General features: G+C 35.3%; 1 protein-coding gene across 1 annotated transcript; it reads left to right on the forward strand.

Annotated features, from left to right (window-relative positions):
• The first annotated feature begins 461 nt into the window (after nt 1-461).
• Nucleotides 462-24,751, forward strand: prlrb (prolactin receptor b). Its single transcript, XM_008418018.3, has 9 exons — nt 462-734; nt 6,285-6,441; nt 10,499-10,631; nt 14,029-14,198; nt 18,819-18,985; nt 19,969-20,110; nt 20,210-20,306; nt 22,027-22,096; nt 22,199-24,751. Exons 2-9 carry the CDS (start codon nt 6,381-6,383, stop codon nt 22,919-22,921), a joined length of 1,563 nt encoding a protein of 520 aa, XP_008416240.1. The 5' UTR covers nt 462-734; nt 6,285-6,380; the 3' UTR covers nt 22,922-24,751.
• The last annotated feature ends 2,474 nt before the right edge of the window (nt 24,752-27,225 follow it).

Genomic DNA, 27,225 nt, shown 5'->3' on the forward strand with positions numbered 1-27,225 from the left:
AATGACTAATTGAAATTTTTGTAATATCAAAAATTCAATAATTGTATTTCATAATAATACTTTTAATATATTTAATAATAATAATAATAATAATAATAATAATAATAATAATAATAATAATAATAATAATTGTTATTGTCAAAAGCTTTTGTCTGGAGGTGGTAGTATTTAAAAATATTCAGCTGATTTAAAAGGAAGGATAAAAACGTGTTAATTGTCAGTTACATCAGAGTCAAACTGATGCACTCATTTAAATTTTTTAAGGTTTCCTGTCTGGTAGCATTGCAACAGTCACGCAGGTAAAACACACCCTTCTGCTGCGTGTCGTGATGCGTTCAAAAGCCGTCCGCCTTTTCTCGGCGGACTGAAACAGGTAGACTATCATATCTGAACGATTGCTTGAGATTATATTATTTTTATATCCAATATTTATTTAAAATCTAACATAAATTAAGTGACAGCATCAAAAGTGAAAGCGTGTGTCTGGAGCTCTTTGGAAAACCTGGCGAAGTGACGAATCTCGCCGTGCTTTGCCGTCTCCGCCGGCTCGCAGGTGGGTAGGTCGTGCGCCAGCAGCTCCTCCCTTCCCGGTGATTCACCTCTCCGGCTCCTCATAAGTGGTCATACCTGAGTCGTGTGGCGCAGAGGGGGTTGCCAGGTGAGAGCAGGTCCTCCGCTGCGATGTAACATCTGCGGAAGACCTTGATAAAGATCGTCCACAGTCCTGCGAGGCGGTGAGTCCATCCTCTGAAATGTTTAAATACGACAGAGAAACTGCTTTTTAACTGTTTATGATGTTGAAGCGCAGCTGTTTATCATTAATTTGGGATGTTTTTCTGTAAAAGAGGTGTGCGCGTGAGTGTGGACGCGCGCGCAGTCTTTAGCAACACTATGTAATCCAACACCGTGTAGTGACATGCATCACACGGGTTACTATAACTCAGTGTCCTGTAATCATGAATTTAGTTAGATTAAACTCTGATTTTAAAATAATGCTTCTGCCATCACATTAATATTTAATAAAGATTATTTAAAGGAAGTAATGTGTTATTATGGATATTGTAATATTTTTAAACCAAGGAGCAGAATAAAATAACCATATGTGAAAGGCTGCTGTTTTTTAGTGAGGTTAATAAATATAGCAGCATGGAAACACCGTTTCCTTGGTGACCATTTCTCCAACAATATTTTTAGTATGTGCTTTTCAACGTCAAATATAATGGTTGTAATTTACTCCGGCTGTTCAGATCCTCACTAAATACTTTTTTTTCCCAATTAGACTAAATTGTTTCAGGTTTAAGGCTTTAACAAGCGGTGACAGTTTAACAGTTGGTTTTATTTTTTTTTACATGCAGTTTGTTTTGTCTTCTCCCAGAGTAGGGAAATAAGGAAATAAAGCTTCATGCAGGGCCCGCCTAACGCACCAGGAAGCGATCCTGTTGAAACTTGCCAGAGCAGGTGTAGTTACACAAAACTGAGTTTGCTGTCGCTGTGTTTGTGGCACAGGAAAAAAACAACAACAAAAAAAACAAATGTTCAGAAATCTACAGACACACACATCATTATACATACACTTTATATTTCTCCTGAGGAAGACAAATTACACCTTTCAAGGTTGTCAGCCTGTGAAAAAGCCACTTTGAGGTTCTTAGTTTTCCCTTTGAGTCAGTGAATTTCCAGTAAGTGTAGAAACTTGTGGAACAAGCAGCAGAGCAGTCACTCTGACATGAATTTACAGCTTGGATGTCGGCATTTCAGAACCCACATTGACTGTGTGTGTGTCTCTATCTGGACCTGCAGCATCTAAATAAACATGAACTCCTTGGAATAGGGAAGTACCTAATGTTATCTCAAGTGAATCTGTGTTTGTCAGATATTCTAATCAAGAGACTACGCAATGTAGCAATTACCCCTGTAGCGCAATGTGATGATTCAATTTAACTTAAAATTGCAACACAGCAGTTTTTGCATTCAATCCTGTCAAACAAAATTTGCCTAGTGCAACTAAAGCAAAGTGGCTCTTTGAAACACAATAATTTGTTTTATATATATATATATATATATGTTTAGTTTTTTAAATTAGACATCAGAAAATATTATTTAATACATTAAGCAGGCCCGTGCAGAGACGACTAAAGGTGCAGGTGCTCAACAACAAAAAAAGGGCACATCTAACCGCATTCTAGGACAGAATATTAACAAAGCCACTCAGCTTTCAGAGTTTAATAAACAATGATAAATTACAAAAATGTGACATATACAATCGAACATCTCCATATAGAGCATAACACTATGCATATGCAAGATATTTTATTTGTCATTTCTTTCTGCAGGTCTAATTTGTTATAGGAAAGTATTGCAATATTCAAACCCGCAATTTAGCAAGATTTAGACCACCAGACATATTTTGTCTTTACAGAATTGCACTATTAAAAATATAAACAAGGGCACAATGCAACCTTTTAGTGGACTGTAATCTGTATAAAAGAGCTGCCTGTTTGCTGCAGTGGAGATGAAGATGGTCCATTCAGGAGCTGCATCAAACTTTAACGTGGAACTGCAGAAAAACGAAAAAAAAAAAAACAAAACAAACAAAAGCAAATATTGAATTGTTAATGCATGTCACCATGAGAAAAGCCTACTGAGTTTTGCTTAAAAAACATTTCAAAAAATTAAATCACACATTTTTGACTCATGAAGTTAACTTTCTTTTTTGCAAAACAAACTTATTTGCGTTTGTCATGAATCTTTTCTTGTAATTCTAAGTTTTTGTTTGAGACTCAAAGTTTTGTTTGTGATTCTCATAAGACGTCCTGAGTAACCTAAAATCACAACAAAAGATTTCTGATGTGTGCAAATAAATGTTTATGTTTGGTAAAAATTAGTTATTTAATTTAAAAAAGTCTTTTAAACCAAACTTCTTTTTTAAAGAAATCATTACAATTCCAAAAGTTTTGATTACAATTTTATTTTACTTAACTGAGGTTAGTTTTTTTTTTTCCCATTGAATAATTGGGAAAGAAATTTAACTTCATACTTTGCGAACCAGACCCTAAACTTAAAGTCTGGGTTGAGTTTTTTGCCCTTCATTAATGACACACTTTTATTACATACATTATATCTATCATGGTAATTCAGGGTGAGTTATTTTTAATTCTAAATTAATATCCTTGTTGGACTTTTATTTAACTGCTATTCTCCTTCAAGATACATTTACCTAACGCTGGAATAAATGCAATGTACATTATGCAACAAAGGAAATTAGAAGATTGGATGGGCGATGTGCCTCGTACACAGGGAGGAAACTTTTCAGTTATCTAGCTTTGATAGCAGCTAGCTAATGGCACAACGACAACAGCCTAATGTCTGTATGATAAAAATACTGAATCGATAGATAAGAACAGTTTTCCTCACCTGGCTGTCTCCTCCCACTCAGTAGTTCTTCAGAGAAAGGCAGATGCAGAGGCCTGTCAGTGTCTGTTGTATTTCATTACCTCTCTGCTTAAACTGCTACTCCGAGCTGAAGCCGAAACGATACTACAACAATTTCCTAGCAAGTCTACTCCACTTTATTCACCAAAAACGTTTTTTTTTAATATAATTCACCAAAAACTGTTCTGTAATCTGGAATGTTCGCTACGTTGAGCTCCGCAGTTAGCCACCTTATTGCACTGCGGAAGAGGCAATTGCGTCATGCGTCATGGGCAAAAGGTCAAAGGTAACAAGGTGACCGGCTTATTATGTTGTACAAAAAGGAAACAAAAAAACAAAGAATTTTAGTACATGTTTTTATGTGTCAGAAGAGGGCTTAGAAAATAATAATACCAAAACACAAAACATTTTTTTTTTTAATTTGACCAAAAGGGCGTAAGGAGCAAAAGGGGCAGGTGCTCAAGCACCCCCATCTCCCCCCTCTGCACGTGCCTGACATTAAGTTTTAAAAAAATCACTTTATAGAAAATAATATTCCTTACTACAAGTGCTATGCATGTCTGGGAAAATAGAAAAATTACATTTACATTTTAAAACATGGCTAATGTCTTTGGAAAGTTATTAGTAGTGGAATGAAGGCTTGTCACAATAAGAAGTTTTGCTGGATAATAAATTGTCCCAGTAATTATTCCCATAAACAACATTATTATTGTTTTGAGACCATTTTCAAATAATTTGCCATAATAATGCAAGTTCACCCTTTCAATGCCTAATAAACATTGTATAATCCAACAGCTAAAAACAATAAATAAAAAGGAAATAAAAACTATGTACAATCAAAACCTTAAATAAATTTGATTATGAAGTCTTTGTAAATAAAACTGCACTTTAAAAATGATGAATCATCAGAAATGACCAAGTTCATTTTAATTTGTAATGGATTAATTGATTAATTGCTTGGTTAGCAGAGCATCTAAAATAATTTAATTGTCTTTTTATTGTCTGGTGATCAGAAAAGACAGATTGAGATCTAACAGGATGGCCAATAATTTTCAAACAGAATCTAGTTATTTTCTACGGAGGCCCTTAAAGGCAAACACATGTATTTTTGCATTACCTCAATAAATTAACAAATACGTCCTGGTTTATTTTGTGTACACTCATAATTTTAACAAATGTCCATTTAAAAATGCATCTGTATATGTAGACCTTTAAAACGTGTTTCTCCATTCTTCACTCTTTGGTGCAGAAATTGGTTGAAAATTGATCTACTTGCGTGTTCATGTTTGTTTGTGTAAGGTGGAGATGGGACTGCTCATGAAAACACTCCTTTACTAACCATTCAGACTAAAAGACAAAACTGTCAGATGACTTTATTACCCTGTGAAAATAACTCAAAGTCCAAATAGGCTGGATGTATTTTTTCTTTCTCATGGAAAGTTTCTGCTTAGAAGGAATGGAAAGAGAACGATTGACCTGTTTAACTTTTGCATTTTGTACATAAGTTTGTGGTGCATTTGTATCCTAAAGTAAAATATATACATTTTCAAATATTACACTAATGAGATATTAACATACATGGAAAAACCTTAGAAAAACCCTAGATTGTACCAGAAAGACTTCCAATATTCAAGATGTTGCATGAAGTGACTAGTACAACATTGCGAGAGAACGCAAAAAATTTGCGATGTAATGCAAAAGAAAAGAAAATTTTCAAAAGCACTTTATTGATCCCAAAGGGAAACTAAATGTTGTTGAAACTCATTAATTCTTCAGAGTTGCTGTAGATGTTGATGACTGGTGGCAGGAAGTAGCAGTCTGTATTACAGCGAATTTGAAGAAGCCTCTGACTGAAGACACTCTGTTTTCACCAGGTTTCTTAGGGGGCGCCATAATTTTCTGTAGGAAAGTCTGATCTTGAAGGGAAATTCAACAGAACCAGCAGATGAATGAAAGAGTGACAATGTTTTCAATGAAGACATTATAAAACTGATTTTAGAAAGTTTATTGACTCCAAAGGATTGAAAAATCATAGAAAGTATCGTAAACATAGTTAAATTTACTCAATTACATTTACTTGAGTAACTTTTAGGAGTTTTTTTTACTATGCTGTATGCTGAAATGTTATTATGAAACATTGCTACTCTTGAGTAAAATTTCTGAATTTTCTACCCACTAAGTGAAAAACAAACATGTTTTAACCAAAAATTCACCAGACACAGACACACAGCTGCAGTTTTTGTTAAACTTGTATCATTTTTATATTAAACGAAACGCATTTGGAAAAAATTTGTTTTACCTGATTTTATTTGTTATTTATATGAATTATTGTCATTTTTGTTCTTAAAATACAAAAATTTCCACTTAACTTCACATTATATATTTTTTAAATATTATGTATAACTTAATCAGTTGATCAGTAAACTTTTTACCAAATACTTTTTTACTCTTACTTGAGTAATCTCTTGGATGGCTACTTTTTACTTTTATTTGAGTAAAAATATATTGAAGTAGTGCTACTTTTACTTGAGTACAATTTCTGTGTATTCTGCACACCTTTCATCGTAAAATACACCATAACCTTCTTTCAGCCAGCTGACTGAGCAGTGTGCAGCAGCACTTTCCTACTTTCATCTCTCTGGTACTTTCACTCACGTCTTATTTAAAGTACAACAGGAAATATGGCTGAACATTTTCGTAGTTTTGTCATCAGTTAGTGGTCAGTGCCTCTACCTTCACTTTTTTAAAGCTTCCTGTATTCCCGTCACATCTCAACTCTTCAGTTTGAATATCATGTTTTATTATTGTGTGGGTTAAATGTGATGTTTTCCCTGCATGTCTCTCTGTTTCAGGTGTAAACAAGACGCGCAGCTGAGCTCCGTGTTTACAGTACTTTATTGAGGACATGCTGTTGGTTTCTCTTGGCTGTGTCGGTGTGTAACGCCAGGATGAGGACGCACCTCGGTTTGGTTATGCTCTGTGTGCTGTCAGCAGCCGGAGTTTGCAGCAGTAAGTTAACATTTGATATTTATTTTGTCAGAAGGTTGTGTTGAAAGTGCTTGTTTTATTAATTTTTTAAAAATGAAGGCAGAACCTAAATACAAGTAGTTATACTTCTTGTTTTACATTTGTCCTCTCTGTGAACTGAAGTTCAGTTTTTCCATCAAAGCAAGTGGTTTGTCTTACTCTGTATTCACAGTCCACTGCAGTTTTTAAGTAGCTGAAGGATATTTAATCTGTTTAAATTTAGCAATTCAAAGCTTAAACACTCAAATTTCTTTCCATGAAACCATAGATCACAAAAGAGCAGAAAGATAAGAAGGTTGTGTGTGACGTGTGCTCTGATAGAGTGAACTAGAAACTTTTGAATATGATTGTAGCTCAAAGTTTTTTTCAAATCTGCTTAATAGAAAAATGAAAAAGAGGGATTGAATAGCCTCCACTTGAAGCTGGTGTTTTCATTTTTATGGAGATTATTTCAGGGCTACCTTGACATTTATCTCTGTGTGACTTTTGCACTTCCTCTCTCCCACTCAGGACAATGGCGCTGTATTGTGACATAGTGTCATATTTTACCAATCATGGCTCTTCTCCCTTATCTTTACATCTTTCTGTAGCTCACAAACCTCTTTACAGCTTGTCTCCTTTAGACTTTAAAACAAACACTCTAGCAGAGCTGCTTGTTGCTGTAAAATTATCAGTTTCTCTGATTTTACTTTTTATAGGTAAATGTTTGAGTAAAATGAACATTGTCTTTTCATTCTATGAACTACTGACAACATATCTCCGAAATTCCAAGCAAAAACGTAGTATTTTTTTTGCAGAAAATGAGAAATGGTCAAAATCACAAAAAATATGCAGCGCTTTCAGACCTCTCAAAGAAAACAAGTTCATATTCATTTAGACACAACAATATTAATGTTTTAATTCAGGAAGAGTCCAGAAATCAATATTTGGTGGAATAACCAGGTTTTCTAAGGGGTTCAGTGCAGTGGTCTCTTCATTTATTCCAGAGCTACAGCCAGCTGAGGTTGGTGGAATCAACCAACTCACTCACTCTTTGGTTACACAGCAACAACGTGTTGCAGCAGTTCAGCAGCAGTTTCAGGTTTCAGCAGTGGTGGAGAAAGTACTCAAAAAATTTACTTAAGTAAAAGTACAAATACACAGACAAAAATATACTCAAGTAAAAGTAAAACTACCACATTAACATTTGTACTTAAGTAAAAGTAAAAAAGTACTGGCTTTTAAAAATACTTAAATATTAAAAGTAAAAGTACTTGCTGAATAATACCTAATCCCTAATACAATATCATTAAGTGAACCGATCGTATCTAATTTTAATACATTAGAAATGTGCCATTTTAATGAACAATGCCACAGATAAAGCATGTTTTTATTATGTTTACTCTCTGTAACATAGTTTAGACTTGGATATGTGATTCTATGCATCATAATTTCAGGAATGGAAACATCTTGTCTCCTGTCCTAACATAGCATAAACTTCACTTTTTTTTTGCCACTAGTGGCATTTATTTTTTAAAGAAATCCAACAGAAAGGGGATGGAAAGAAGGTGGGTGGGGGAGGACATGGAACTAAGGAGCCACGTAGCAGAGTTGTAGTCAAGACCATCTACCCAAGACCAAGGCCAGCACCCAGCGCTACGTGACACAAAAAAATAAAGTTTTACTTATCAAAATTGCTTCTCAAATTGATCTGAAAGATCCATATTTCCATAAAACACCTAGATATTAAATACTTAGAGCTGGAATAAATTTAATCGGTAAAGATCCGTCCAGAAGAATTAGATTGTTCCTGAATGTCACATTAATGCAGACTTTGGTCACAGCGTTTTCCAATATAACACCTCCGCACAATAATTCAGCGTATGAGTGACAACTTTTTTCATCACAGATGCAACATGTTTCTGTAGCTTTGCTAGCATCACGTCCACATAGCTTACCTTTCTTTAAGCTTTCCTTCCAAGTGACGGTAAAAGTTGGACGAAGTCCCCACCTTCTGTGAAAGCGAAGCACTGCTGATTTTACATGTCGCCATATCTTATGATTTATGCAGCGCTATTATATTACTGACAATTAGACAGACATCTTGTCCCGCTCAGAGGAAACCACTGCGCATGTCTGGAGCTCAGCGTGCGAGTAAAGGTGGAGGCGATGGGTGACAACAGACACGTAATTCACGTCAGGTTTCGTCACCATTCCTCATAGCTGCTTAAAAATAAATGATGACATGTAGTGAAAACTGAGAATAAATCACGAAAGGTCACACCACCAGTTTAGCAGTATTAAACAAATCAATTAAAAACAAATCAATAACTATTGATAAACTGGTACACTTATATCGTAATAAGTTTTTCAGTGCAGCCCTGAACTTGTATACAGAAGTCACTCTACATATATATATATATATATATATATATATATATATATATATATATATATATATATTTATTTTTTAATTATATATATAATTTTTCAAATTTACTTATCTTGTATTTATTAGGATTTATATTTTTATTGAAGAAGATGACTGCATGCTTCTCTATAACGTAAACATGATCTTCTGGAGTGGCCAGCATTTTTCAAGAGGGTCCATGGCCCCCGCTAACCAACCCTTTAGGGTCACCACTGACAGAGAAGCAATCTAAGACTTCCTAGCTCTGTATCTGACCATACCATATGGCCCAACAAATAATATATTCTTACATCATGGATTGCCAAACAAAACAACTGAAGCTTTTTCAGCATCTGTTTCTACGATCTGAGTATTATAAATCTAGCACTCTGTGGCTCCCGTCACTGATCTGAGGTGCTGTTTTTGTTATAATCCTGGATGCAGGGCATGAATTTAATGGCTTTTACATAAAATATTTTTCTACGTGTTAAGAACTGTGTTGGATTTTGAAGAATGTATGGACTTCTGTGAAGACAGAAACGTCAGAGAAACATTAAAATGGAGATACTTTGAAATCAAAGACTCCAATAGCAGCCCAGAATAAAAGGACGTGAAAAGGTTACAACTCCTTAGTGTAAAAGATCAGCTAATTAAAATAAATCACTAAGCGGTAAAGTGGACAGGTCCTTTTCTAGTTAGCAGTTAAAAATCACCACTGAAAGTTTTGGTTTTGGATTACTTTTCTTACTTTTTGTTAATTTGAAAAAATCGTTTTAAAATGAATTACTTTGTTGAAAATATTTGGCTATTTTTCAGTTAAGATCGGAACTTCCCTTTTTACCACCTAAAACTACTATTTTATTTAATTTTAATACAGATAGTTTAGGTTTTGACGTATAATTAATTTTGTTTAATTATTATTTTATAACAGGTTGATTTATTCTGTTTACTTTTGTTTTATCTTGTCTTTTCATCTTTGTATTTTAATTTTATATTTATAACATTTGAGTTTTTTATTTATTTTGTATCGAGTATTGGAAAATAAAAAAACTAAATTGTGAGAATTAAGTGATAATATTACAACTGTATTCTCATCTTAACTATTTTTGTTTTAATTATTATTATTGTTTTAATTATTTTTTATTTTATTATGTCTTGTATTTGTATTTTTATTTTTTTTTCCACGGCCCTGATATTATAAAACAATAGTAACAATAAAAATTAAACTCAAATTCAGGGCCAGGGTAGGAAAACAAAACAACAACAAAAAATATATAATAATTATAATTATTTTTGTTTGGCTTTTTATTACATTCATCATACTGTATGAGTTTGACCTCTGCCAAATTGGTCTGAAAATGACTTCATGCTGCCACCTTTAATTTGTGTGCTGTTTAAAGGAACTGTTAGATTTTACATAATAAAAAACATATAATTTGTTTATTATATGTTGAAGAAACTACGTCTTCAGAACTAGGTGACACTTTAATGTACATTAAAATGTACTGAAAGCTCTGAATACAAATTAACTTTGAAGATTACAAATCATACATAATTACATGAGGTAACTTGTAAACAGCTGTACTCATAATGCAGTGGCCCAGAGTGGGAATTAGCATTCATAATTTGTTTGCCACTCTTGTTGCCCAGGTACATCTGCACCAGAGAGTGCCAGACAATTTGACTGCAGGTCCCGAGAGAAGGAGACATTTTCCTGCTGGTGGGAGCCAGGCTCTGACGGAGGGCTGCCGACTGAATATCGCCTCTTCTACAAGCAAGAACAGTCAGTTTATTCTACATATTTTGACCTTTTTGTCTTGAATCAGCGGGTCACAGTTCAGACAGACATGGGAAAAAGGGGAGTGGCATGTGGCACAGTTGCTCAGTTGGGGTTAATACGCTCTGTATATTTTGTTTGTTTTAGCCACAAGGCCACCAGATGGCCCTTAGAGTTCCCGATAAGTTTATCAGCTACAATGATGGGAGTAAGACACATTTTTAGTTGCTCCATAAATACGCTGATGGAAAACGACAAAGTTATTCTGTGGGTAAAAAGGGAGCACATATTTCATTGGTGAATGAGTTCACATCCTCATTTAAAACCCTGAACTCACCTGTGAGAGCTTCAGCTGCTCTGACCTCACATTAATATTAGTAATTGTAGCTTAAAGGGGAACTATTATGAAAAATTCACATTTTGCATGTGTTTGTACTTGCATTTGGGTCTCTACTGCTTCTTAAAGCAGCACAAGTGCTTAAAAAACACCCAGCCAGTTTTGGGCAATAAATTAATGGTTTTTGGTGTCTGGAAAATGACTATCTCAAAAATCTCTAGAATGTAACTTCACAAATCAGCAGGCACTGCCCCTCATCTAGCAACCCAAGTGGAGCCCAGCCTGTTACCTAGCAACCCCAGAAAAGCCCAGTCCTTCACATAGCAAGTTTGGCCAGCTGGTTTTGTTGTTGATTTAACGTTTAGAAATCACTTGTTACATTGTTGTTGGTTGTGCAGGAGGCCCTACTTCTTCTTTTCAAAAACTGCTGTCTGTTTGCAGCCATTTTTATGAAATGTAAATTCATAAATTTAAGGCGAGGCCAGCAGCAGCTTATTTGGATATTTTTGTTTACAATTAGTTTTTATTATAGCATCCACACTTTCTTTTCAACAGGAGTCTTTTCTTTCTGTCGCCACATGCTTTTGCTCAGAATGTCGGATTGCTGCAAAAATCAATGACTTGATATAGTCAACTGGGCTTAATTAGATACCCTTTTATTAACCTTTTGTATTGATTGAAGTGGAGGGCACTGTATTATACCCAGGATCAAATCTGAGTGTAAAGCTGAATTTTAAATCTGTAAATTATTGGTTTGCTCTGATTTTATAGTTCTGGATTTGAATTGCACCTGTTTATTTCGCAAAGTGTCTGTTAGATTATGCTATTTAGATAGAGAGTACTGCAGCTTGTTAGCCATATTTTGAGATATTTGATCATCTGCAAAAATGATCTTAACACAAAACCCGCTTTGAAACTATTGAGTAATTGTCCATAATAAATGTCTAATTGCATATCGACTGTAGACACAATGACTTCACAATTTCCCTCATTTATGATTATAATAGGTAGATTTCTAACAGTCCAGACTGTCTTCTGCTCCTGATATGTGGTTTTCATTTCTGTGTTGGGTCCTTGATATTCTTAAAGCCTACATATGTTTTGCATCTTTTCTGTGTTGTTTGCAGTATAGCTCAAATCTATTGACACATATCTCTTTAAATTTGCTCAAAGGTCTTTATGACATTAAAATAAGATTTTTTTATCCTGGTTATTAGACAAGAAGTCTCTGTTAATATGACTTAGTTCCCATTTAGAGAATCTTTTTCCTTTAAAACAATTTATGTTTTGTTTTTATGCTCAGTTTTATCTAAAAAAATTTTTTTTGCGTACAAAAGTTAGAAAGCTCATTTTTTGTAGTGGTAATCATTTCTCATTCAAACAGCTCTCTGGTTGCTATGGTAGCCACCAACTGTCAAGAGCAGCATAGCAGGATTCATTGTACACCAATGAATGTCAGGGGAATCAACTTTTTGACTGAACCAAATGACTTTGAAGTTTAAGAAATTAGTTTTGACAAACTTCACCCATAGTATTGTTAAAATAAATCCCTGTTACACTTTGATTACTGTGACGGTGAATCAGTCTTTGCTTTCACGGTTGGTTCAGACTTTTAGTTGGTACTTATAAACCTGAATATGTCACCCGTTGTTCTTGCTTCACTCCACTGGCTGCCTTTGTGTGTGTGTGTGTGTTTTTTTCTTCTTTTGTTAAATTTTAATATTTCTTTCATTTTTACCTTGCCGTGCTTTGCTGATTTCTTCTGAACTGCAAAAACACAACATTTTATTTTTGGTCTAGTTTCTCGTGCAAATATCTTAGTACATTTGAAATAAGACCAAACTAAGTTACAAGTAACTTTTCAGCAAAGTTATGATGTAGGACGTTGTTTAAAGTAAATAATTCCTTAATATTTATATAAAAAACAAAACAGTAACTCCTCTTACAGATTAATAATTTAATTATAAATTAGTAAGCATTTATTAAAAATTGTGGCCAACATGTCACACATACACATCACTGTTTTTTTCACCATGCTTTATTAATAATCTTGGTATCTTATAACAAAATACTGAACATCCTTTAAGGAAAATATATATTTTTTAATTGGTTGGAGAGACAAAATTTAATATTTTAGAATGGTGCATGTAAAAGATTTGTGTTTAGCTGTACTGATTTCATTGATTAGATGCTTATAAATGAAGCATCCAAACTTTTATAGATTAGATCAGTGGTTCTTAACCCCAGGGGTTCGGTGAGTCGGTCTCAGGGGTTTGGCGGAGCCTCTGCCACGGAGGTAAAGACACACTTGTGTAAAGTCGTGATGATGCGCCCCGCATTGCCGTCACTTGCTGCAGAGGATCACGTTACATTGCTTAGCCAACCAGTGCTGCGGAGGAGCACTGATTGAAGGAGTTTCACTCAGCATGAATTTGAACTTGTGTCTTTAATTACTTCAGCAAAGCTCACAGTTTTTACCAAATTCTATAGCTTTCAGTGTGCTTCTAAATCTGCTCCTTAGTCGCATCTTTTTGGGGTTGCTACTGCCTCTAGTGGCGTGGGGGTGGTAACACAACTAATATAATTACATTACTAAATCAAAATAACGCAAAGTCTTAATTATTTATTTTTCATTCTCTTAAGAATGTAGAGCTAATTAAATGATCTAAACAAGTGGTTAAAGTGGTTCCAGTTTCTCTTGTTGGCCAACCTGTTGAAACTGTGGCAAATTTGGTCGTTCCTGGACAGTCAGCTCAACTGTGCTGAAAACATTGATTATATTTTGAAGAACTGTTCTTGGAGACTCTACCTTTTAAGAAGGCTTCGTGATCTTGGGGTGACCCAACTAGACCCTAGTAGGGTCACCCCTATGTCTTGAATTTGGGGGGGGGGGGAATTTATTTATCACTACAGAAGGGTTCAGTGAATGCGCATTTGAAACTGGTGGGTTCGGTACCTCAAAAAACGTTAAGAACCACTGAATTAGATGTTCTCTTCTTTAAGTTTTTACAGCAGCGTTTCCTTCCACTTTCTTCCCAGTAAAGGTCTGGTTTGACTGTTTTACAGATCGAGAGAAGTCCGTGAGTGTCCGGACTACCTCTCTGCTGGAGCAAACTCGTGTTTCTTTGATAAGAAGCACACTTCCATCTGGGCTGAGTACCTCATGACGGTGGTGGCTACAAATGCCCTGGGGAACGCCTCGGCGCAGTTCCAGATATTGGATGTGATGGAATATGGTAAGTCGAGACCACAAGGCTGCAACCTGTGGCTCTTATTAACTTTGGCAAAAACATAAATATTTAGCAATTTCTAAAAATTTAACAATAATAACAAACAAATGCAGATTAGCAGATTTGGTAACACTTTATTTGAAGAGGGGTGAATATAATAGTCATAAACATAACATAACACCTGTCATGAACATGAATAAGCTTTCATGAATATTTATGACTGTTGTCATAAAGCGTCATTCGGTAAATTATGACACTTTTAATACAAAGTTGACATTATTCAAAATGTCTTTGTTATGACAACTTGACATTAACCAAGAAATCATTACTGATATAAATTTATATAAATTTGTTCTAAAAGTATTACTGATTGCACTTTAAAAATTAGGTAACTTTATGTTATTAAAGGTAAAGTTTAAACAGTTCATGGGGTCGGGGGGGTTGCTGGTGCCCATCTCCAGCTAGCGTACCGGGCGAGAGGCGGGCTACACCCTGGACAGGTCGCCAGTCTGTCGCAGGGCAACACAGAGACACACAGGACAAACAACCATGCACACACACACCCCTAGGGGCAATTTGGAAAGGCCAATTAACCTAACAGTCATGTTTTTGGACTGTGGGAGGAAGCCGGAGTACCCGGAGAAAACCCATGCATGCACAGGGAGAACATGCAAACTCCATGCAGAAAGACTGGGGCCGGGAATCGAACCCAGAACCTTCTTGCTGCAAGGCAACAGCTCTACCAACTGCGCCACTGTGCAGCCCCTTAAGTTGTCATAACAAAGACAATTTGAATGTAAACTTTGTATTAAAAGTGTCATGATTCACCAAACGACGCTTTATGACAACAGTCATATTTATTCATGAAGGCTTCATATTTATTCAGGTGTTATGTCATGTTTATGAAAGTGTCATGACAGTCTATTCACCCCCCTTCAAATAAAGTGTTACTGCAGATTTAAAAAAAAAAATAGTAGTCAGGAATATTTTTTAAGTAATTTTTTTGTCTCTAGGATGCAAACAAGTTTTTAAAACAAATTACGTAAAAGTTAGTGTTCATTTCCTTTCATGAAAAAAGTTTGATATTAAAAAAAAATAAAAGTAGTTTTTCTTTCATTTAAAAATGAAAAATCCTTTAATAGATATTTTAAAAATTGCTATCTTGTTTTAAAGGGTCGTGTAGTTTTGGGGGCTCTAAACAACTTTGTTCAGCTATACAAAGGCAGACTACTGACCCCTGACCCCTGACTTAGACAGAAAAAAGGAAACAGGCAAAAAACTGTAAATATTCAGTGACTGTCATTGACATAAATTCATCCAGCATGAATTTGATATAGATTTTGAGTTCTTAAAGTGTGATTTTAACAGTTTAAAAAAAAAAAAATGAAATTAGCATACTGAAAAAAAAATTTTATAAATTAAAAACTTGTATACATTGAAAAAAGTTTTGTTTGGACCAACGTTAAAAATTACTCTAATTTGTTAAAGCTAATTTTGCTCAAGGTAAAATTCTAATTTGAATAATTGTAAAGTCAGAGCAAAACTAGCTATAACAGATTGGAGTAACTCCTTTTAAGTTGGGTCAAGGAAACACTTTTTTCAGTGTAGACTGTAAATGATGTAGGGAGGTTTTGGTTTGTGAAGTGCATTGCAGTAATCCAGACGAGACGGAAAAAACCATTAATTAAGTCATATCACCAAGGACAAATACAAAGACACGACTGGATAAACATACAGTCAACTGGGCTACCAGTCTGAATAACAACGTCTATCCACAAATATTCCCATATGTGCTTTAAATTCCACCTTGGAAGTAAAGAAAATCCGGCTTTAGGGCTTTTATTGTTTATTCAGGTCCAGCAGACTGAAACAATAAACAAACGTATTGCAGAGTAAGTTTTTGAAACCATTATGATAATCAAGTTCACAAAGCGAGTGTTGCACGTGGAAGATAACTGTGCAACAGTTTACAGACATAGTGGTGAAAGACGAAAGAGATTTTTGTTTCAACAAATTAATTTTGTGATAAGTGTGAAATAAGTTAAGGGAGGAACATGGAGTTCTCATTGGAGCATTTGTTACAATAAAGAGAGGACGTTCATGCTGTTCTGTGAATGAAGTCAACATTATCTAAAATTAGATTGTATAAAGTTAAACACTATCCAATTTACTTAAGAGTAAAATGGAAATCAGATGGCTTACTAAGGTTATTTTTTATCCGTGTTCTCAATAACCTTGATAGTTTTTCTTTAGGGTTGGACAATATGGCTGAAAGACGGATGTCGATAATTATTTATTGATCAGTTTTTTGTTTTAAATATCTGAAATACTGCCAAACTGGTCGTGTGACCTTTACTGTATTATAGTTTGCTGTCCAATCATTAATTAATCTACAAATGATCAAGTGTACACTCAAGGAATGCTGTGTTGTGAATTTTAGGCAATAAAATGTTTATTTTCACATTTACAAAAGGAAATGAACTACTCAGTTATTAGCATATTTTAATGTGTTGTGCATATTGTACTAAAAAGGCTGAAGTGGTTGAATGGAAAATCTGAAGAATGTGACATTTTATTATCTGATTAATTATTCGGATAATCAATTACTTAATTAATTGTTAGTTGTAGCCCTACATCTTACCAAAAATAATCTGCATTCTGTTGTTAAGACAGAATATAAAACTAATCTATATATTTCTGGAAAAAAAAGGTTTAAAATGGTAATACAAGACGAACTGCAGTGAAGTAAAAGTTTGATTCCTATAACTGTTATTATTTCTTGGCTTACTATTGAAAGTTTATGACCCTAGTAACATTAAATCCCTATTATTGTTCTCACGTTGTGATGTCTTCGTCTATGAAAGGTAAATTCATAGAGTCCTTTTTAAGAATATCCCTGGAATATTATGAATCTAAAAAGTAAAATGTCAGATCAGGATACAAACACAGTTGACCTTCACTCTGAGTTTGTGCAGAAAGAAATCAACACAGTTGAGAATTATCTTTATATAGTGAGCTAATGATTGGCTCGGTTTTATTGGCTGCCCTGCCGTCTTGAGCGCAGGGAGGAATGGAAAAGTACTGAGAGACGAGCGAATGGCAACAAAGAAAACTAGAACAGAATGAGGTAGAACAGGTTCAAGCCCTCTACATGTTGTGTACAATCACAGATCAGATTTCATGGCCGTTGTTCGGTTATAAAGGCGGCTCATGTCAATTCTGTCCCAATACAGCTAATAGTTATGCTATTTAGGTAGATTTTATTTTTTATTTTCTGCACTGAGTCCATGTGCAAAGAAATCACCCAGTTAGTGAAAAGAACCAATTTAATGTGAGCATAAATCCAGCTGTTCTGTGAAGGCCGAAGACATTTTTTAGACAAATAAAAGCATCATGAAGACCAGAAGACCAAGAGGTCCACATCTTAAGTGGGCAAATTTGTTTTACATAACTTTAATTGCAGTTTTATACTGCAAAAACAAAAAATCTTACCAAGTAGTTTTGGTCCAGTTTTTACTGCAAATACCTAACAACAAATAAGACAAAACTAACTTCAAAATAATTTTTCAGTAAGTTATAGGAGCTTGTTTCAAAGATGCAGTGTGTATCTTTCATTAAAAACATATTTGTTAAAACTGTCATGTTGTGACTGTTTGGTATGAGACAGGTAATCGGTGAAAAGATAAAGCTGCTCCACTTCCTCCTGGAGCTACAACTTCCGACCAAAAACAACCAATCAGAACCAGGAGGAGGATCTAAGCGCTGTCAATCTATCTCATGTTCTTACTGATAAATATAATGGTGGAGAAACAACTTGCCATTACAGAAAAATACTTAATCTGCCATCATCTGTGGTTATGCTAACTAGCCTGAGCATTCATGCTATGCTAGCTGCAGCATAGCATAAATAGCAAGGAGTTTTTTTCTCACGGGGGGAGATAAGCGCCACACAAGATTGTGATTGACGGCATTAAGACTCGCCTCTTTGCTCTGATCGGTTGTTTCTAGTTAGCACTGGAAGAAAACAGAGAGCTTAATTTTATTTTTTTTGTCTCATACCAAACTGTCACCACATCAACAAATATGTAAACAAATATATTTTTAATGAAAGTTACATAGCTTTAAGTCAATAATTTCTTAATATTGATGAAAAACTATTTGTTCCAGATTATTGTCAGATTATTTCACTTATAATATGGGGAAAATGTCTTGTTGAAATAATCTGCTGGCAGAACTAGTACTTTTTCATCATTACTAAGGATTTATTGACTCTTGTATTATGCTGAAAAGTTATTTGCCAGCTATTTTTGTCTTGCAGAAGAAACTAAACCAAAAATAGTTGGTAGGATTTTGTGTTTTTGCAGCGTATGCTGATGCAGAGATTGTTGCGCTAATATTTGTCCTTCCTCCTATTAGTTCCCCTTTCCTGTATTTCTCTGATTCTGAGTAATTAAAGCTCAGATTTGGTCAATATTTGACGAGTTAGTCTTTGTCATAACTCAGATCTAAGACACTGACTAAACTTATCCCATTAAGTTTAATATTAGATTTTCTTTTCTAATGGGCAGAGAGGCAGTAAACTTAATGCAGTTATTGACTTTGTTCCTTTTTTTCTTTGCCCGACAGTGAAGCCCGACCCTCCTGTAAATGTCACAGTGGTGGTGAACAGCAGCGCTCCCAGTCCATTTCTTGAAATAAGATGGAAAAGTCCTCCAAACGTGGACGTCAGAACCGGCTGGGTCACCCTAAAATATGAGCTGAGGGTTAAACAAAACGACAGCAAGGAGTGGAAGGTGAGTGTTTTATATGAGAAACTGCAAACCGGGCCGCTTAAAGCTGAGAGGCTTCTGTATGTTTCTTAGTTTCCCAAAGAATTGGCCCTCAAGGTGAAGGTTTTACCATTTGTCTCACAATCATTTACAGACAAATTGGTCTCTGGGTTGAACTAAAATCACCCCAGCAGGTTATAACCAAATATTGTTGAACTTTTATCTTTCTCATGTCAGCCTTGTTGCCTTCAGCTTCAGAACTTTATATTTTATTATTACTTTATTTTGCAAATTGACTGAAATAGGCACATATTTGATTGGATTCCATTTAAAGTCGGCTTATTCTGAAATAGATCAGTATGCTGTGATTTAGTCCATATTTGTCAGGTTTTAAAATTATCTATGTGTGTGTATGTTTAAAGGGGACCTATTATGTAAAATGTTTGTTTTTCTGCTTCCATTTGCTTCTCACCCATAACACTAACTTATTGTTTTTGGCAATAAGTTAATGTTTTATGTTGTCTGAAAATTGAGCCGCTTTAAAGACCTTGAGACTGTTAAGTCACATTTGACTGGCATTCCGCTGTTACCTAGCAACCCAAGCAGAGCTCCAGCATGTTTGGTCAGGTGGTTTTACCTCTGTATGCGCTCTGGAAAAGCGTGAGAAAGAGTAAGGAATGGAAGAAAGGAAGAGCAAAGAATGAAACAGAGAGAGTAAGGAATGAAAGAAAGAGAAAGGACAAGTAAGAAATGATTGAAAAACTAAGGAAAGAAAGAAAAAGAGAGAAAGGAATGAAAGGAACATTAAGGAATGAAAGAGTAAAGAATGAAAGAAATTAAAGGAGAGTGAGGGATAAAGGAAAGAAAACAAAAGAAAAGGGAGTAAGGAATAATTTCCTTCATAATGTCTTAGAAAGTCAGTCAAAATTTACTCCCATTTAACATTGCGTTCAATATGTGACCTTTAAACAACCTGTGGTATATTTTTCTTTCTGTGTTTTGTCCAGACAGTAGATATAGGTGCAGAAACCTTTTTCAACTTTCACAACGTTGACCCTGGGCTCCTCTACATGGCTCAGGTTCGCTGCAAGCTAGACCACGGAAAATGGAGTGAGTGGAGCAATGCAATATTTGCTAAAATTCCTAAAAGTAAGTATTTAAAACACATTTCCTCCTTCTCAGACTGTAAACCCACTGGGGTAACTGGAAGTAAAAATTGCTTTTTTTTCATATCTTTTCTCTATTTAGATCGTCAGCTTGAGAAATACTTTTGGATTTTTGTTTTTGTTTTCTCCTTGATTCCTTTGTTGACAGCTATATACATCATAGTGCTGAAGAGGAATGTGTAAGTATCAAATAAGATTTTGGATTTTATATATCAGGACATGCTGTAGCAAAGCATTATCTAAAAAATCTTTGCTACCTCATGTGCAAAAATAAAACAAAACAAACATTATTACTTATCAAAGATGAAGATCGAATAGGAAAGGATCGAATAAAAAGATTTTATTGACCCTTTGCAACTACGTCACTTAATCAATCAAGGCGCCATGATGGACGCCGGAAGTTAGGGACGGGAATATTGAACAGAGCAGCTGAAATTGTTTTATAAAGTCGTTTTTGCCAGTTTATTCATGGCATCTCCTTGTTCGAGTCAAGCTTAGTCAGCACACCTGGTTGGGGCTCAAAGATGGCGATATTTACAGAAGTTTGAACTAGCTAGCTTTGAGTCCGACCGTACCACCTCCCTTCTGACGTGTCGATCAAATTACGGACTTTGCCTGAATTCACACCACACGATTCATATCACCGTCATAAACGACGTTTCCTTTTACACCGAAGAAACCTTAAAAACGTACAAAACACGAGATGCCAGTTTTTTTCATACATGCTAGGCTACATGACGGTGAGGCATTGTCTCCATGGTTACTAACGGTTAGACGCGTACCTTTTCCATAATAAAATGTTTGATATCTTTCTAATCATACTTATGAAGTACATGAACGTTAGTCGTCTTACCTTTTAAAAAGTGGTTGCTGCAAATCCGAGGGCTGGTAGTCATTACTATTGACGGCCGATTTTTAAAGTGATATCAACTAAATAGAAGCCATATTAGGTTACAGGTGTCTGTTTTTAGACTAGCTTTAAAGGAGCATATTAGTTGTTTTTACCTCAGTCATGAGGAGCTCTGGAGAGCGTGACGTCACGTGCAAAGGGTCAATAATATTATTAACCTGATAAAATAAAAATGTAGTTTTCTTCACATTGTTTTGGTTCAGCTTTCTGAATATTCCCACAGTTTATCAATCAAGATTGAGTTCTGGGATTTCACTGGACCATTTACAAAACATAGCCATTTTTTGGTCTTGTTGATGAGAGCCTTAAATCTGACAAAGCTTTGATATACAGAAGAAATAAAGACTGCAAGATGCCAAAGTCGTAGTTTTAGGTCAGAGTTTTGTTTATTAGTTTTATTCATTCGTTTCTTTGTTTCTTCCTTTACTCTTTTTTTCTCTTTCGTCTTTTTCATTCTTTTTTGTCTTTTTCATTCTTTTTTCTGTCTTTTTTTTTACTCAATTTCATTTTTCTTTTAGTTCTTTTTTGTTCTTTCTTCTTTCCTCTTTTTTCCATACATCCCTTCTGTCCATCCCTCCCTCCCTCTATTTCTCTGTCATTCCTTTGTTTCTTTCTTTACTCTGTTCTTTTATTCTTTGTTCTTTTCTTTCTTTCTCTGTTCTTTCTCTTTCACCCTTCTTTCCTCACTCCTTTTTCTTTTTTTTCTCAGTCTTTGTTGCTTTCTCTATTCTTTTTTGCTTTTTTTCATTTCTTACTCTCCTCTCTTTTCCTCTCTTTTTTTACTCCCTTTCTCTTTATTGAGGAAATCACAGTTACTTCTTTTAGTAACTAGTTAGTAACACAGTTAGTAACTAAATTTGAGACCATTTGTTTTTAAAACACAGTTTTTCCATTTGGGTTCATCTTTGTTAAATAAATAATAACAGTATTAAACTCTTGTTGTGCTTTTTAATGCAATTGTGTTAAATATTGTTTTTGTTGTAACTCAGTGTGAAGCAGTGTCTCCTCCCTCCTGTTCCTGGTCCGAAGATAAAAGGAGTCGATGCTCAGCTTCTCAAGGTAACACTAGCTTTTTTTGTTGTTTGCTTAAAAAACATAAACATAAACAAATTTAAAAACTCCTTCTGCCTTTTTAATAATGTCCTACTTTAACTTTTCCAGAGTGGTCAATCAGAAGACGTGGTGAAAGCTCTGATGGGGAACCAGAACTTTCCTCCCATGGCGGCCTGGACGGATCAGGTGGAGGACTTCCTGCTGGTGTCAGACAGTGACGAATGGCTGCTGACTGATTCCTTTGCATCCGAAAAAAAGAAAGATATCTTCATCGTTCCTCCCGGTTTACACTTAAGATTAGAAATCCAACGCAGGGACTCGACCGTGGATCTGAACACCTGGGAAAAAACCGATGTCAGCAAAGAGGAAACAAAGAGCAACTTTTTAAACACGGAGTCAATAAATCTGCCAATTGAGAAACAGGAATGTCTGAACGGAGAGGAAGTGTTCATCCAGCCCCTCGCAGACACCAGCTATGTGGACATCCAGCAGCGTCCGACACTGACTGACTACAGCAGGGTGAAAGAGGTGAACGGCGACACCATCCTCAACGAAGAAGAAATCCCTCACGGTTCGGACGCTGTAGAGGTGAAAAGTGAGGTGAGCGTGCCAGATGATTACAGCAGGGTCAAAGAGGTGAACAGCGACGTGGTTTTCCTGGAGAAAGGCGACTCTGCCGACGGATGCTGTAAGGAAAAAGAAGATCACTACACCGACTGGACCAATCAGAAACCGATGATGCCTCTCGAGAGCGAGATCAGCAAAGGGTTTTGCTTGAAAATGATCGGAAGCGGATATGTAGATTCTGTTACCGCCTTTTCCGTTAAGTAAACTTTTGATGTTAATGAGGTGCAGGACACCGATAATGCGATTATTTCTGCTATCAGCAACAAACGAGACGTTATTGAATTGGATGGGATGCAGCGGCTGCTATGCAGAGAGGAATTTATTTATCTATTGTAATCTGAGAGGAAAAAATAATTTCTTTGACCACCGTCCGGCGTCCGCCATTTTAAGTTTCAGCAGATCAGCGCTGTTGAAAGGATTTAAAGACCGAGAAGTTTTGTGGATCTGGTAGAGTGACATTTACCACTGGGATATTATCACTGAGTAACCAAAAGAGGAGCGTTGGGTCAGAATGACCCACCTGACAACTAAAAACCCTCCGCTGCTCCTGAAAGTAGCTTTTTGGAACTTCATGTTTAATACAGCAGCAACTAAAAGGTTCAAAGACCATTTGTTGAAAAAGAGGTTTAAATGGACTCCTTACCTCTCTTTAAACACTTGCAGAAATGTCAGACTGAAATAACTTCTGTCAATCTAAAAGTTTGATTCATATTTGCTTTAAATAAGACGACAAATCTTTAGCACCTCAGCATAAAAGAGTTGCAATTGGTGAACTTATTAAATGTTGTCCATTGTTTTAGTCTACGTGTGGTAAGTCCGAGCAGGTCTGGTTTATCTGAGAAGTGTGCACCTGATAAACCTGTCAGCCTGGTTTTTGTTTTTGGACTCGTTACACTCTACAACAGAGTATCAACAGCACTAACTTGTTTATTGTGGTGACAAAATGTGAGAAACCAACACGTTCAGCTCTTCTTCTTTCCACTGGATGAGACTTTAATTTCAGTTTAATTAAATAAAACAGGTTATTCTCACACTTCTGCTGTCTGATTCAGAAAAGAGTTTATTTTTGCTATTAATTTAAAGTGAATTTGACCTAACTAAGTTCTGGTTTGTCATTTATTGTCTGACTCCTGTAAAATACTTGAGATTAAAAAGATGAATAGGAATCAATTGGTCCATGATCAGGTGGGTGGAGGTCATCAAGTCCATGAATGGCAGATATATTCTTATCAGCGATACTCTGCAGCTTAGGCGTATCCTGAGCCGAGTCAAGTTTATTTATACAGCACAATTCAGCAACAAGGCACTTCAAAGTGCCATAAAAACACCATAAACAAGCAATAAACATTACATTTTGTTAAATACCGTCATCAAAAAACCATACATCAAACATATTGACCAATGTTCCAGTTATTATTACTAAAAGCAGCTCTAATCAGGATTTTGATTTAAAGGAACTCAGTGTTTCAGGAGTTTTGCAGTTTTCTGGAGCTTTATTCCAGATGTGTGGTGGATAGAAGCTGAATGCTGCTTCTCCATGTTCGGTTCTGGTTCTGGTTCTGATCAGACTATATTGTTCCTATTTTAGGTCAGTTATAATGATTGATACTGAACATCAAACGAGTCTCGGTCTTGGACTGTGAGCTGTGATTCCATTACAAACGTGCACAAAACTTTCTCGATATTCTGCTAATGTAAAAAATAAAAAATTCTCAATTGCAGTGTTTCTGTTAAATAACAAGCGCAATTAAAAACGCGCCTGAATAAGTTTGTTCTCGCGATAAGTTAAGAGAGCCTCATACGGCGGCACTGACCGGTTTCCACATTGAAATGGAATCACACATGCGCAAAGCTGCCAGCGAACCGCTGTGGATTACAGCAAATATAGTTTTTCTTGTTGCCCAATGTTTGTACTTTTGTTTTAACTGAAACTGTTGCACCAAAAAAATAAAAAGCATTTTATTTACACAACCTTAATGATCTGTTAAATTATACATAAGATGGAGAAAATAAAAAGATGAGGAACACTGTTAATCTGTTTCTTCTGATTTTTTACATGGATCGGGACTCGGTATCGGCCCGAGTCGATTGGGCAAAAAAGACCTGATCAGTACATCTTTATTTTAATGCACAATTATTAAGGTATGGTCTCATTATGTCCTGACTTAAACACAGAGAAGTGAAGACGTCAGAGTGCTGTACAAATATGTTGATGGAATGTTAAGTGGAAGGAAAAACTGTAAAAAAAAGTAAAAGTAGAGGAACAACGCTTACTCAAGCTTCAGTCATTGCTTTCCTAGTTCCCTCTGTGGAAGTTTATCTTCATTTCACTTGATTCAAACGCCATGATTTTGATCTCGACTGACCAGCAAAGTCTGTAGAGATTCTGTGAAATATTGACAAGAAAAAACCAGACTCCACAGAGCAGGAGAGCTAAATGCTGCTGTTAACCCTTTCATGCAAAGTGGTCACTACAGTGGACAGCTATCTAAAAGTCCTTTTCTTGTCCTTCCTGTGGATTTTCTATGTTATAAATGCACACAGACCACTTGTGTGTTATAAATGCATGTTATTAATACATGATGTATGAAATACATCATGTATTTTATGATGTATTTTATAATGCATCATAAAATACACTATCAACTCCTGGCCATCAGGTGCTGATGCAAGAAATTATTTTTGTTAAATCCAATATGGCCGACAGACAAAAAAGCATGCCAACCGACCCGGTCCCTCCCTCTACGACTCTTGCAGGTAAAAAAAATATTGTGACGTTAGATAACCCCTAAAGAACAATGCTACTGATGCTTTTTCAAATAACAACTTTGTATTTGGAGAAAATTACAATTGATCACATAAAAAAAAAACATGTACAAAATCTTTTTTCTACCATTTTTTATGCCTTAAGAAAATAAATTTTTTAAAGAAGTTGGAAAAAAATCCTGACATAAAGTATCATAATTCATGCATGAAAGGGTTAAGGCAGCTTCACCTTGACTGATTGCCTTTATGTCGTGCTCCATTTATGCAGTAATTCATGCAAAAGCAGCTCAGACCAGGTATTGAGTGTACTGCTCAATACTTTTTCTGGTGTTCTTATTGTATGTAATATTCAATACTAGAAATGAGAAATTCCAGGAACAAAAACCGAAAACAGTAAATGGCAACTTTTCGACAACTGGATCAAAAATGAAGTCTGGAAATACTTCTCAATGTTTTACTTTCTTATTTCACACATCTACAGTTTTCTTTCCTCTTGGAAAATTATCTTCTTCAGAAAAAACAAACCAAGAATATTAAACAATAGTTTTATGCACACATTTTTATTCAGGACTCTGATATGTCTGCAAATAATTAGAGAATTTTAAGCTGTATATTCAGTGGAGAAAAAAATTAATCTGACTTTAGCTGTCAGCTCAAATGATAAGAATCATCATTTGAGCTGAAATTATGATTTCAGCTCAAATGATGAAATCTCAGAAAAAAAGAAAAATCAAAAGTTTCATCTCGTCAGAAAATCTTGCATCAAAATTATATCTTAGCAGCATGAATCATATAAAGAGTCTGAGTACCACAGACATTTTCTTATTCAGCTCCATTAGACTGCAAAAAGGCAATCTTCTCAAGAAAAAAAAAACATTCATTGCCAGTGGAAGAAATAATAATAATAAGCTTATCCAGCAGAATGTTTCACACCTAAAATAACATTTTAATGTGTGAAATTACTAAAAATAATAAAACACTGAGAAAAAAAATAATCATGGTGGCAATTTGGGCACAACTCAATTTAAAAATAAAATTTTAGCTACAAACTGGCCAAAGATCGTCACATCACAGTCCAACCTGGACACTCGGTAAGCAAAACAGATATGAATCGCAACTTTTTGTAATGTTAAACGTATTTTGTTTAGACCTACAGAAAAATAAAAGTTACTGTCCCTTTAAACAAGTCTCCCAATTCCCCCTGAATTGACTCATCACTGAGCCGCGGGTTTGTAAAGTAAATCCCCAAAACGGATTTTAACTAAATGAAAAGCTGTCGCTTTACTTTTTCTGAAGTCTGATGCTTTATCAATCGACACAGTTTTTTATTGGTTAAAGAAATTAAATAATTAATCGATAAAAGCCAACTTCTATCAACCTCATAAACAGGTACATTTATGTAAAATCTACAAAGCGATTATTTTCCCCTCTCAGTACAAAATGGCGTCTCAGTCCGGTGTTCTGTTACGTAGCGCATGCTCCCCATCATATTCTATTAAAGTACAGGGCTGGCTGGGAGACATGGCTTAATAAAATATTTTTTTTATATCACATCCGATTTCTCTTGCCGCTTTCTTTAATTTAAAGGAAATTACATATGACAAACTATTCTCAAAAAATAGCTTTTATTTTATTAATCCCGTCTGTGTGTGGTATGAATCGTATTAGTGCCAGTCTACGAGGATTTTTGTCTAATTACGAGAATATAGTCATATTATTAGCAGAATAAAGATGCGATTTTA

The sequence above is a fragment of the Poecilia reticulata genome, chromosome 9 (assembly GCF_904066995.2).
Source record: "Poecilia reticulata chromosome 9, P_reticulata-male-v2, whole genome shotgun sequence".
Lineage (NCBI taxonomy): Eukaryota > Metazoa > Chordata > Actinopteri > Cyprinodontiformes > Poeciliidae > Poecilia > Poecilia reticulata.